We start from the raw sequence: 13,819 nt of genomic DNA on the forward strand, positions 1-13,819 counted from the left end.
TATATAAGTCTACTTAACTACTAATTCATCAGCCTCTAGGTTTCAGCACACTGGGATCAAATGCGCACTGCCCAGGCCCCTGGCGCATGGGCTAGCTTCATCTGTGACGGGGTGCGTTTCTTGGCATTTAACCTCCCTGAACAATGAGATTCCCTTTCCCATCTCAGACTGAACTTCCAGCATCCACCTTGGTATTAAAACAGGAAGAGGAGAGAGTGAGAGAGGATCAAACAGTCCCATTTCTGAAGACATCTTCCCTCTGTTCCTACTGAAGAGTTCAGCATTTTGACCCTCACTTCCAAGATCTGCCTGCATTTGACAGGGAAAGGTGGCAGAAAGTGGGCCCTGCCTCCTTCACTCACAGGCACGCCCGGGAAAACCTGCTGCAATGGTGTGCCAACAGCTTCTTAGCTGGTCTTTGAGGTGCTAAGCAGCATCTCTCTCAGCCAGTGTAACACATACTGGCCCACTTCTCTGCTGGAGAATATTTGTGCTTCTCCTCATTCTTGACAGTTATCGTCAGAGGAGCCAAGAGGTTCATGCAGGAGTTTATCCCAAGGTGAATCTCTGCACAGTAATGAGATTGCTGTTGTAATTGATGCCTCTTTGCCTTCCCACGAACCTGCTCACCTCTCTTTGAAAATGGTTGTACCACTTTTCACTTGACTTGAACTCCCAAAAGCAATCCAGAATGTTCTGTTTATGTGACAGCCTCAAAAGGACAGTCCTGTGGTGAGCAGAGAAGGGGTTGGGGTAAACCCAGACGTGTGATAGGGCAGGGACAAGTAGTGTCTTGGGCGGCAAAGGACCTGCTCCCTACCCCGACTCAGGTCAGGGTGACATAGGTCTGCGTCTGTGTTGATACAACAGATATAGGCACATGGCATTTCCGTTCTACTCTATGCTAGTTTTAAATTGCTCAAAGCTGGGAGGGGGGAAGAAAACCTTATCATGCCACACAGCTGTCAAGACAGGAAATTGGTGTCATCTAGCAGCACCTGCTGTATACCACACCTGCTTTCCTCCAGGGAGTGCCTGGAGGGAAAGGGGAGCTAACCTTTAATACGCCAATTTTGATTATGAATTAGGTCATTGAGAAGGAAGTGCTGACCCCAAGATAAAAAGTGACCCACACCTGAACCTCTTAGCAGGCTTTACAGTGTGGTTTATGAACCCTTTGAGAGGCCAGCATGGGCATACGGTTTAAATAGTGCGATTTGTGGGGACATCTGCATGCATTAAGTCCATTCAATGTGAGGTGCAGATTCTTAGAAATAAACACAAGGCATGTTCTAAAATGGGCAAAACAGTCAACCCATAAATGGAGTAAAATATCAACACATTCAGGGACAACCTGGTGCAAAAGCCTGGAGTCACATAGAGGCAGAAGATTACTGAGTTGTTCAACAAATAAAGCAGGAAGAACTTTAAACTCTTTATCTGGGGAGTCTCTATTGCAATTCATACATATTCATGCAGACTAGAGTGTCAGCCCTAGGAGAAATGAAGTGAGCTCTGACTCAGTCCACCTATCATGAACATGGGATCCTGTCACTCAGAATGATTGGGTATATATGACAGGTGCCACTACATGAATAGGGTGGGTGGGAAGGGATGAGACTCTAACGCAGAAATCAAGCTGACTCTGAAAATTTACCAAGCAGGTAGGATTTAGAGAACATGTCACATGTAATGCTCTGATGAGAAATGGCGTGTGTGTGTGTGTGTGTGTGTGTGTGTGTGTGTGTTAGGGTCTCCAATGTTCCCACAGAAGAGTTCTTGTGGCACTGGAGATGCTGGAGTGGACTGGTTTTTACACTGATTGTCATGTGAGTCTCACACAATGTGACAGAAAGATCACTGAGTTGGGGTCTATTCAAGTCAGATGGCATGGGAAAGGTGTTGAGGTAGACCAACCATAAGTAGTCAGATGACATGGGAAAAGTTATGAGTTACACCAATCATGTGCAGTCTCTTCTTTCACTTCACTAACTCACGCCACGATGATCACTTGAGCCATCTAAAAATATCAAATACAAACCTTTTGATCCCACAGATCAAAGGGATAAAAAAAATTGACAGAGCCCCCCCCCCAAAGGATGCCAATTTCTCAATTGTTTTACTTAGTACAGTCAGGCTATGGGATGTGGTTGACCACCCCTCTGGTCATGAAGATCCTCTTTTGTGCCTCCCCCTGACCCTGTGTGTGTGTGTGTGTTATAAAGCTAAAGTCCTAGAAACAGTCCAGGAAGCAGACAGAAGACATGTTTACAAAAAGGAGGAGCAATGAAAGCTGGGCCATAGCCCCAAACAAGCAACAGTTGAGTATATGGCCTACCTGACCTCCAGCCACGTGGGTACCACCAGTACATAGACTACAGAGCTGCCAACAGAAGCCAGTTAAGATGCCCTCCTTCCCCGCGGCTACGAAATCCCACTTTCCATTTTATCAATTTTGTTTAAACAAAAAAACGTGTGTGTGTGTGTGTGTGTGTGTGTGTGTGTGTGTGTGTGTGTGTAGGCCAGTAGTCAATCCCAGGTGTTGTCCCTCAGGAGTCAACCACCTTGTTTGGAAGGCAGGCTTTCTCATTGGCCTGGACTTGCAAGTTCAGCTAGACTGCCTAGCCAGTAAGCTCTAGTGATCAGCCTGTTCCCGAATCCCCAGCTTCAGGTCAGAAGAGTGTATCATCATACCTGACTTTTTATATGGATACAGGGTCTCTAGCTCCTTCCTGACATTCTTTCATTTTTTCAAGGCAACAGAGCCATGTCCCTCACCTTCAAGGCTCCATTTGAACCGGGAGGAACTGGCAAAATAGACCTAGCCACAGACAGCCTGCCCTGGGGAAATATATCTGCAGATATAAGTTTGATGCCTCCTTCAGTAGAGTCAGGCAAGGTCGAGGGTCCAGGTGTACTATACTATCAGGGAGACCCCAAAGACGAGCAGTTCCGCACCCCATTGGATCATTACATCAAGCTTTGAGAGATGATGTGGTCCATTCCCGAGTGCCATCAGTGAGCGCTCGCCTCTAAGCAAAGCAACAGCACAGTGATAATTAAAATCATCAGGGGACCAGCCACAGCAAGAGGTCAAGCCCAGTGCTGATGCATAAGGCACACCTTCTGAAATAAAAGGCTCAACCAGTCTTTTGCCCATCCTAACAAGACAGAAAAGATCTCCAGGATGCAATCATCAAATAAAGACCTGAGAAAAATCACAACCTGAGTGAGCAGACGTGATCTACCAACTACTGAAGGGAATCCTAGTTGGGAGTTGGGCACCAGGTTTTCAAAGGACACACATCTAAGAAACCACGCATGACCTTTGCAAATTCTCTCAATCGTGTTGTAAAAGAGAAGGAAATCTTAGCAAAGAAATGTAAGCTGTTTTCAATAAAATTTGAAGGAAAAGTGAACTAAAAATAAACAGTCAATTAAAATAAGACTCGCCCTCTGGGTGTCATTTAGAAGGAGGGGTCAACAGGTAAGTGAAAGGAGCTTGGGGACAATGCTCATCGCACAGGGGCAGAGATGACAAAGCAGGGTTTGGAGCATAAAGAAGAAGTCAACAGAGTGTTACGACAAGCAACTTTTGACATGAAATTTATCAGATTTGGTAAGAAACATAAACTATAAATCCTAGAACTGACGTGAACTCAATACCAGCAAATCCACTCAAAGACAAATGCAATTTAGTTTTGAAAACAAAAGAAAGGGAAAACTTTGAAGACCAGAGGGAACACACGATGTAGATGACAACAGATTCCCATGTGGGACCTCAGAGGCCAGAAGCTAAACTGCCAACCACAAGTACTGTGTCCCGGAATTCTACAAAAAGAGGAAAACTCTTAGGCCAAAGTTTGCCACTACAAATTAAGGTCAGGTAGCCAATCCACCCCCTTAGAAATTTCTGGAAAATTCATTAGGAAGAAAAAAAGTGCTGTAGCAGGAAGCTGGAAGCTTCCAGGTTGAGAAAGAAGAGAGGATGGAGTGGAAAGACTCATCTCTTCATCATGAGTTCTGTGAATCACGTTTAATAATTAAAGCAAACCTCACAAACCAGGTCGGTATTTACAACAGCGGCTTGTTGGTCTGGTAGACAGGCAAAGGGATCTGAGGGTTAGTGAGTTTTCCGGAGTCCTTGGCATTTCACTGTGGACCCCAGCTGTAAAGGTGAATGACAGTTTCACCCACATCCATGCCTCAAACCTTTGCACCAGGATATTGTTAATATCCTGGATCTAACTCAATAAAGAGCTTAGGGCCAAGTAAGCTGCAAAGGATATCCAGAATTAATGCATAAGGGATGAGCAGAGGGAGCCATTAGAGGGTAGAGGCCAGGTAAGGATAGAGGCAGCAATACAGACAAGAGCCCAGGCCTGCTGCAGCCGCCAGAGCAGGAGAGGACAATGGGTTCCTCCCCAGAATCTCCAGGGCTAACCTAGCTCACAGCGATGCTGACCCACGGAACTCTATTCAGAACTAAGAGACTATGAATTCTGCTCTTTAAACCAATGCGTTTGTAGAAATGTGCTGGAGATGAGCAGGGAGTGAAAATATAGAATATCACAGATCAAGTGTTTAATACCCGTAACAACCACCATGGTACTACAAAGACCAACTTCATGACACTATCAACAGGAGAAGAGAGATTTTAAAACAACAATAACATCCCCTTCAATAACTGTGCAGGGAGGCAAGGACCCAATCAGGAGACAAGATTTAGGGAAAGGGTTCAGAAGGTAAATCAGAATGCGGCACAGGCATAGCCCCGTATTAATTATTACTTCAGCTTTATGTGGTTAGAAACTTGGTGTGGTGGTGCTTTCTGAAGCCTGGGATTGCTATGGCTTTGAAGCTACACGGACTACTTAGGAGCACCTGGCCAGCCAAAAGCAGAATCGTATAAAATGTGTCCTGTGACCAAGATGGAATTAAACTTGAAGCCATTAGTGCAAATGTGATAGCAAAAACAAACAAACAAACAAAACGAAACAAAAAACCTCCAATCATACATAAGTGGATTATCCATGATTTAAAGTAAAATTCACAAATGAAAATGTAAACAAATTAACAAAACAATAGACAAAAAAACCCCACTAAAACCGATTAAATGCAAGGCCCAACATAAAATAAGGAAGGAAATGGTGACACGGTGCAGGGGAAATTTCCACAGTAAAGGTGGTTGTTGGATACAAGTAGAAGGTCAGAAACAGCACTGAAGTTCCGGTGATGAACATGGAAAAATGGAGCTAAGGAAAGCAGTCAGGCGGGAGGGACAGGAGCAGAGGCATGCAGAATAGTGACACAGTCATGTTTCTTATAAAATGGGCTTTACTACTCAAGTCATATGGAACCTGCAGGGGTGGGGCAGACTAAGACCAGCATCATGAATGAAGAGGTGGGTGGTATTGGAGGTCCTTTTGTCTATGTATTGTTTTTATTGGTTAATGAATAAAGAAACTGCCTTGGCCTGTTGATAGGGCAGAACTTGGGAGGCAGGAAAAACTGGACCGAATGCTGGTAGGAAGAAGGCAGAGTCAGAAAGACACTATGAAGCTACCACCCAGAGTAAGACATGCTGAAATTTTAGCCAGTAAGCCACAGCCATGTGGCGATACACAGATTAATAGAACTGAGTTAAGAGTTACGTAAAAATATGTAGGAGTTAGCCAATAAGAAGCTAGAGCTAATGGGCCAAGCAGTGATTTAATTAATATAGTTTCTGTGCGGTTATTTTGGTTCTGGGTGGCCAGGATGAACAAGCAACTCACTCCAATACATGGGGATGTCCACACATTCCAAGACCATTGTCAAAGTCATGGGAATTAATGCAGAGAAATGTGGGCACATAAATACAGCAGACTTATGAATACTGTAATCCCCACAGCATCTACAGAGCATTGAAACTCTGTCAGGAGGCAGTGGCAGTCTGAGCAACATTCTAACTCTTTTAGACTCTGACTCTAGGCCAGAATGTTCCCCATGGTGGCTTTGCCAGTCAACTGTGCTTTTCACACCAGAATCCTAACGCTGGCTCATCAAGTCTCCTGCAAGCAGTCACACACATGCATTGCAGCTTACTTAGTGATGAAGCCGGGCTGATCAGATACAAGACAGAAAGGTAAGTGAGGGAAACTCCTACCCACACCCGTAAATCTCGGCATCTTCAACTACACATTGGGTAAACAAATGCATCTTTGCAGAGGAAGATTACACTAGACTGCAGACCAGAACTTACTGTCTGAACATGGCCAGCCCAGTGTGCGTAACCTGCTGATTGAATAGTTAAGGAGGGAAAATACCCAGTCATCAGGTGACACCAACACACACGCTGGAGCTCCATGCACAGGGACTGAGAGAGTGCACACAGGAAGTGCACTGGTTTGCTGCAAATTGTAAATTAGCCATGTCTACCTCAATTCTAGAAAGTTGTTTTTTTTTTTTTACAATACACGGCTTTTTCAAGCCCATAAAAAAGAGAGCGGCACCAGGACAGCAAAACACTCAAGGAAAAGAGAATGGTAGTACCACTGAAATGAATACCTCTGTTTGCTAAGTATCTTGTGGAGGTTTGACATGAGTAATGTCTCCCATGGGCTCATGCACATGAATACTGGTTCTCCAGCCAGTGGTGCTGTTTGGAGAAGCTATGGAAGGTTTAGGGGGTATGACCTTGCTGGCAGAAGTACCTCACTGAATGGAGACAGGCTCTTAGCTTTATAGCCACCCCCATTTCCTGTTTGTTCTCTTTGCTTACTGGAGGCCGATGAAATGTTAACAGCCAGCTTCCTGTCCCCAATGCCATCCTACCTCTTCCCTGGCATGAGGATTCTATCCATTTAGAGACTTTCTCTAAAATAAATCCTTTTCTTGCTTACGTTACTTTGGTAATGCTATTTTCTCACAGAGAACTAGGTACACGGATGGATGAGAAAGAATCAAATGCACACACTGGACAACTAAAGCCAAAAATACTTAGATGTGAGTAAGAACTCAAATCAAACCACGTGAATGCTTAGGTATGTATCAGATTTCTTGACATCGCATTCAAGACTAAAATCAATCAATAAATCTACCCACACGGAAATATGCTTCCTATTCTATAAGACACAATTGGAAACTGTCTTGCTGCCATTAAGGACGATGTTTATAGAGAAAGCGCTTATAATTGCTGCAGGGAGGGAATCACTCCTCTAACTCAGGACCACAGTTACTTTTCTTTTCCCTGCCAAGTCCTAACATTTTATGCTTGAAAAAGTATTTTTCCTAAACAAAAAAGGGAAGCTAATAATGGACAAACCGGGAGACCAGAGCACACCTCTAATTCCAAACGACAGTGCCTGGCAGAACTCCAGGTACCTGGGAGCTGCTGTTTCCAAGATCATCTGGATGTGAGTTTTAGATCACGTGAGCCACAGAATACATTCCTTCAGTGCTAAATGATTTGATTTCTAATCACAATTCATAAATGTGAAAAGCAATTTTTTTTCTAGACAATTTTAAATTGAGATTTTTTTTTTCGGTCGGTATTCCTAACAGAACTTGCCCAAGTCCTCCATCATGAAGGGAGTCTCTGTGGGATCATACCAAGGACACCTGACTGGCAGTGACTTTTTCTTTCTTCCCTTCTCACTTTTCTCTCTTTCTTCCCTTCTTTTGGGAGTGCAGGGGATTGATTCCAAAGCTTTGTGTCCCTGGGATTGAGCCATCCCCCTGGTGCCTGGTTTTCTTTGGATATAAAGAGAATGAATCCTTTCATCTCAGACCAGCAGGGAGATGCCAATCATAGCCACACCAAGACAGGGGCTCTTTCTAGAAACAGGTTGAAGACAGGGAGAAGTTTCCCTGGGGATCAACTCATTTCCTTATTATCTAATCCAAGTATCTAGCTGTTTGGAGGCTGCCTACTTGCACACAGATTCTTTCATCCCCATAGAGGGGTGGACATTTAAAAATCCATATCCTGTCTTGCAATCCTCAGGACATCCGAGTTAACGCAATCTCCTGTTACTGCCAGCTAGCACGAGGCCAGGTAAAGCAATATCTCCCCTCGCCAGGTTGCAATTTAATTTTGAGAAAATTGTCAATATATATTCTCTCAGAAAGAGCTCAGCAGAGATCTGTTAAGTTAGTTATTTCATTTTCTTTTGAGTTTGCCATGCTATACAAATACCCTGAGAAAATCCATCCTTCTTGTGGGAAGAGTGGGGTGACAGATGAACCAGAGCCCTTAGGGATTTTGCTTTATGTTACAAAGTTTGAGAAAATAAAATCTGTGAGCAGAAATCAGAGCTCTGAAAACCCCATTGGGATGTGCTGTTTGCTGAGTACGTCATTTCCCTTTTTAAATATCTTCCAAGTTCTTAATAGAGGTCATCCAAGAAGAGGACCAGTGAGATACTAGATCCAAAGCACTCAGTACTAGCCCACCATATGGGAAGCTGAGTCTGGTGTGGTGACGCTGAACCTACATCAGGAGGTTCCCTGACTCTACAGACTGCTAGCTATTTAAAGGGTCTTAGTGTATCTGTCATTTGTCCTAGTAGATGATAAAGCCCAAACTGAGAATAATGCGTAGCACATATTTACTCCAGTTGGGTTGTTGGTGTTTAATCTGGATTTACCTGTTTGTTCCAGAAGCAAGGAGAGGCCCCAGTATTTGCCTTCTCTGTGCGGACCAGACACTAAGGAAGTAGCTCTCCACGGCTCTTCTTCCTTGGCTTCAGCAGATTAAATGTGCTTTGCTTCTGCTTACATTATGTTTCCCGGAGGGCACCTCAGTTTGATTCAGTCGGCCATTTAGATTTTCATTTATAGATCTGAGCTATTACGAAGAGGTCCTAATAACACTTATGTCATTGTAACATATAGTTTGCCATTGCTTTCTTAACAACAAAAAGCCTTTTAAAAAATGAGAGTATGAGCTTAGATCCTTAATAGCAACCCATGGGATGTTCTGGGGCATTTCCTTACTGCATTGATATTTTAAATCTTGCATTTATTTAAAAATCATTCTCATTTATTTGAGTGGCGTTCTTTTAAAAATTGGATGTTATGGCAACAATAAAACCATTTCACGTATGGTTTACATTTATTAGTTAAGTTTATTATACATATTTTGTAGCCATGGAGACAGAGGGACACAGAGGTAAAATGATTTCCCTCAGGATCACAGAGGCAGGAAGTAGCATCAGCTCAGAAACTCCATCTTTGATTCCCAGTCCATGTGTACCTACTATTTGACTGTTTGCAGCTAATATCACACACCACACGGTGCCACTGTTCCAAGGCCAGTTGTTACAGGGATGGAAACATACCAACAATACAGGTGCCCAGTGCTACCCTAGAGAACTCTGTGCTTTTAAAGGCAAAAAAAATTGAATTTTTTGTCCAGTCATTTGGCAAGTATTATTATAAATATATAATTATAACTCTTGTTTATTAGCTACACCTAGTTCTTCCTAATCCCATAATATCAAGCATTTATTCTCTTTTCTACATCTTATACTATACCAGTATATATATACACACTTGTTTATATATATACATATTACTGGCTAGATCTAATAAAATATGAGTTTATGTATTTTTTAACCTAAGAGTGTGTGACCTTGCTTAATATTATATATTCTATGATTTTCAATTTCCCTACAAATTTTGTGATAACATTTTTTAAAATATGAATAATATTCCATTATATATACACCAAATTTTTCATTATCTATTTATCTGATGATGGACAACTAGGATGATTCTAATCCTCCAATACTGTCAATAAAGCTAATGAGTTTCTGGTTCTAATTGTCATGCCTTTTTCATTTTTTTGGTAGTAGAGAAATGTATAAAATATACTTGATATCAAAAGTATGAAATGTCATGTGGAGTGCCACTGTTTCCATTCTGAATGGCTACCATAACTGCATAGACATTTATTAAATTATAAAGTCTATGGGTCTGATTAATTTTAGTGTCTGAATATTTTATTTGCAATGGTTTTTAAAATAACAATTAAAACAATAAATATATAAGTATTTACAAATATGTGATTGCATTTATATGTGTTGTGTAGATGTTCAATGTTATGGGCTTGGGAAAATAAATACTTTCATATTCCACTTTGGTGAAAATGTAAATTTTCATAAATTTCTTAGGACAGGTGGACAATGAGTAACATCCTAGATGGTGACACTCTCTAGCTCTTAAATTTTCTTGCAAACAATTTTTTCTTAAAGGCAATTGAATTAACTACAGAAGGCATGAAGAGTTTTGCATTGCATGGCTGCTGGAAAAGCAAAAGGAGAGGTGTAGGTGGGAAGAGAGGATCCACATAGAGGCCATTTAAGGACAATGACATCCACGTCACAGAAGTAGAGACCTGGAGTTCTCAGTAGTCCTCATTGTCCGTTATGTTCAGCAAGTCAGGTTTTATCCCATGCTTTTTCAGACCCAGGCCAGCTGGCCTTAGTGGGTTCCCGATAGAACATCCCCATTGTCTCAGTGTGTGGGTGCACCCCTCGCGGTCCTGAGTTCCTTGCTCGTGCGTGCTCTCTCTCCTTCTGCTCCTGATTTGGACCTTGAGATTTCAGTCCGGTGCTCCAATGTGGGTCTCAAGAACAATGGCAATGGGTTTTTGATCCTACTGCACGTACTGGCTTTGGGGGAGCCTAGGCAGTTTGGATGCTCACCTTACTAGACCTGGATGGAGGTGGGTGGTCCTTGGACTTCCCACACGTCAGGGAACCCTGATTGCTCTTTGAGCTGAAGAGGGAGGGGGAATTGTTCGGGGGAGGGGGAGGGCAATGGGAGGAGGTGGCGGGGAGGAGGCAGAAATCTTTAATAAATAAATAAATAAATAAATAAATAAATAAATAAATAAATAAATAAATGAGATCCTATTTTATAGGCAAAAAAAAAAAAAGAAGAAGAAGAAGTAGAGACCTGGAGTGCAGAACTTGTTTGGAATTGCCTCTGCCGCATCCAGTATGATGTGGGATTCCCCTCTGTATGCTATGAATATGCTTTATTGCCACTGGTTATTAAAGAAGCCGTTTCAGCCAATGGCTTAGTAGAGTAAAGACAGGTAGGAAATCTGAACAGAGATATAGAGAGTCAGGGAGACACCATGTTGCTGCTGAAGGAGAAAGACATTAGCCACCAGCCACACCCTTGTGGCAATACACAGATTAAGAGAAATAGGTTAACTTGAGACGCAAGAGTTAGCTAGAAATATGCATAAGCTATTGGTCAAACAGTGTTGCAATGAATATGGTTTCTGTATGTGATTATTCGCATCTGAGCAGTAGGGAAACAAAGGAGTGGTCTCCATCTACACTGTTAGCTGGGAACCAGGAGAGATCCATCACTAACAGAAGCATAGCAGCACTATGTACCCACAATTCAGAGGATGAAATGGAAATACAGGATACATTAGACAACCTGGGGTGTGCTGGGTAACACTTGGTCATGGAATCATTCTTGCTGCCTTTGTACCCATTGGAAAGTATGAGCAAGTCATATGGCATTAATTCCTGTCAGTCATAGTGGGAATGGGTAATAACAATCCAAAAGAGATGCTCATCTGCTACCATGTTGACAATAGAAAGAGAGAAAAGTTTCAAGCCCCCAGATAGCCGATGCTGGGCCACCAATAGGCCCATACATGCATGGGTGTTGCACCATGCTGCTTTCAAAAATGTATATTACCTCCTAGGAAAGCAATCCACAAAGTGATAATGCTACAGCACCCCTTTGCTGTCTTCTCCATGCTCCCAAGGTGTCAGGAGCCGCTTTCCCCAAGATAACATAGAAATACATAATGGCATACACACAGACGGAGAAAGGGGAGGGAAGTCCCTTCGCATCACGCCATGAGTGACAGACGTTTCCAGGACAGTGGTTTCCAGAGTTACTACCTAAAGCCATCTGAGAAGAGAGGGACATTTTTTTTTTCCTTCTCAGCTCAAGATCTACAAAGATAGACATTTCCAGAGCACATGTTTTCTTTTGATGAAAACAGATCTGATGGGAACTGATAAAAACCCACAGCTCTAAGCACCTAAAGTGGACTTTGTGATGGGTTAGAAAGACTGAAGCTCCAGGCCCAAGCAGGGGCCTTTGGCAGGGTTCCTGCAGACTGTCCTGAGCCTCGTGGGACTCTGGCCTACTTATTCTGCAGTCTTGGCCTCTTTGACCGGGTAGTTTTGCAAAGCATGATGGTTCCAAGCAAACATATGGCATTATCCCAGAAAAGGACCGTTCCAAATACACCTGTTCACACTGGGGAGGGAAGAGAGGGGACCCACAGGGATGCCTGAGCTGAGGAGCGCATGCTTTCTCATTCCTGTCTTTTACTCTGTTACTTTCATTTTATTTTTTTTTTTTTGCCAGGAACATACATTTAAAAGATTAGTGAAAACAGTTCATACTGATAAAATGTGATCTTTTGTTAGTCCCCAGATAAAAGCAGAGCGACTGCCCCTAGCATCTTCAGGGAGGGCACTTATCAAGGTAAACCAAACAACATCTTCCCACATAACTGCATGTTGAGAAGAGAAGCGAAATGGCATACTCACACATACAAAACGGATCTGGTGTCCCCCACCTTCCCAGCATCTCCAACTGTCAGGGTGTCGTACCCTCTCTCCAGCTCAAACTCCTCAAAAGCCAGCTTGATGACCTAAATCCAAAGGAAAGACAGAATTAATAGCACAATACAGACCTTCCATTGGCCATGTGTACTGTTTACAGTTTCATGGTTAGCTTTGACTTCTTAAGTCAGATCGATACCAAACAATTCCCAAGCTGCCTCCAGTTGCTGCAGGAATTCTCGAGGTTTGGTTTGCCTGAGTCTGAAAATTCTGTGGGATTAAAATGTTCTTTTTGTTTCAGTTTACTGTGGGCTCTAAAATGAGCTTAACCTGACCTCACTTAATTTGTGTCTACCAACTACAAAGCACAACCCAGGTGATTAAATTAACCAAGAATAAGCCAATGTAAACAGGAAGAATACCGTTGTTGCTAACGAGGCCTGATTTTAAGGGCACCTTACAATGAATCTTTTCAAATTTACTTGTGTAGATCTCCTGATACTAGTCTCAATAACATAAGAGCTTTCTGAGGCTAAGCTATGATCTAATACTACACTTAGCTGTGCAAAACCTTCAAGTTTCTTCTCTTAGTTTCCCTTTTCTATTTCTGAGAATGGCACTGAAGGGTGTACCCACACTAGTCAAGTTCTCAATCAATGGAATGCACCATCTGACCCTGATTAGACTATTGGATGGATGGATGGATAGATGGATGGTGTGCAGGTATAAGCAGGAAGGATAGACAGACAGATAGATGGGGAGGAAGGTGGTTAACCAAAAGATAACAAGATGTATTTCCCTATGCTAAAACATCATTCAAAAGGAAACATAACCCTGAGTTAATTTGAGCTTTGGTATTTAAATAATAATAAAAATGGCACACATATATAATATATACCACAATTAAAAAATACTATATATAGTATATATGTAAAGCATATTTGGATGTGATGACTAACATTTATTAAATATTAGACAGGTTTCTTTTTGACCCACCAATAGACTATAGCTATATGAACTCCCATCTTTGTAGACCACAGGAAATTTTCTCCTTAAACAAACAAACAAACAAACAAATATTCCCTTTGTTGATCAATATTGCGATCAAGAGGCATGGCATTCAAAGCTCTCAGGAACATAGGCTAAGTATTGGATAGCCAGGCATACAAAGAAGATATTAACAGATTATTACAGATGGTAGATAAATATAAATATGGATATATAGA

The 13,819-nt window shown here is 42.3% G+C and overlaps 1 protein-coding gene across 2 annotated transcripts in view; it reads right to left on the bottom strand.

Annotated features, from left to right (window-relative positions):
- Csmd1 (CUB and Sushi multiple domains 1) overlaps positions 1–13,819 on the bottom strand; it is a 1,402,422-nt gene that overhangs the window by 311,110 nt on the left and 1,077,493 nt on the right. For both annotated transcript variants that reach the window (XM_075986282.1, XM_075986281.1), the window contains exon 11: positions 12,579–12,682. In XM_075986282.1, coding sequence (XP_075842397.1) covers positions 12,579–12,682 — 104 coding nt within the window. The remainder of the gene's footprint in view (positions 1–12,578; positions 12,683–13,819) is intronic.

Source organism: Microtus pennsylvanicus, chromosome 9 (genome assembly GCF_037038515.1).
Source record: "Microtus pennsylvanicus isolate mMicPen1 chromosome 9, mMicPen1.hap1, whole genome shotgun sequence".
Classification (NCBI taxonomy): Eukaryota; Metazoa; Chordata; class Mammalia; order Rodentia; family Cricetidae; genus Microtus; species Microtus pennsylvanicus.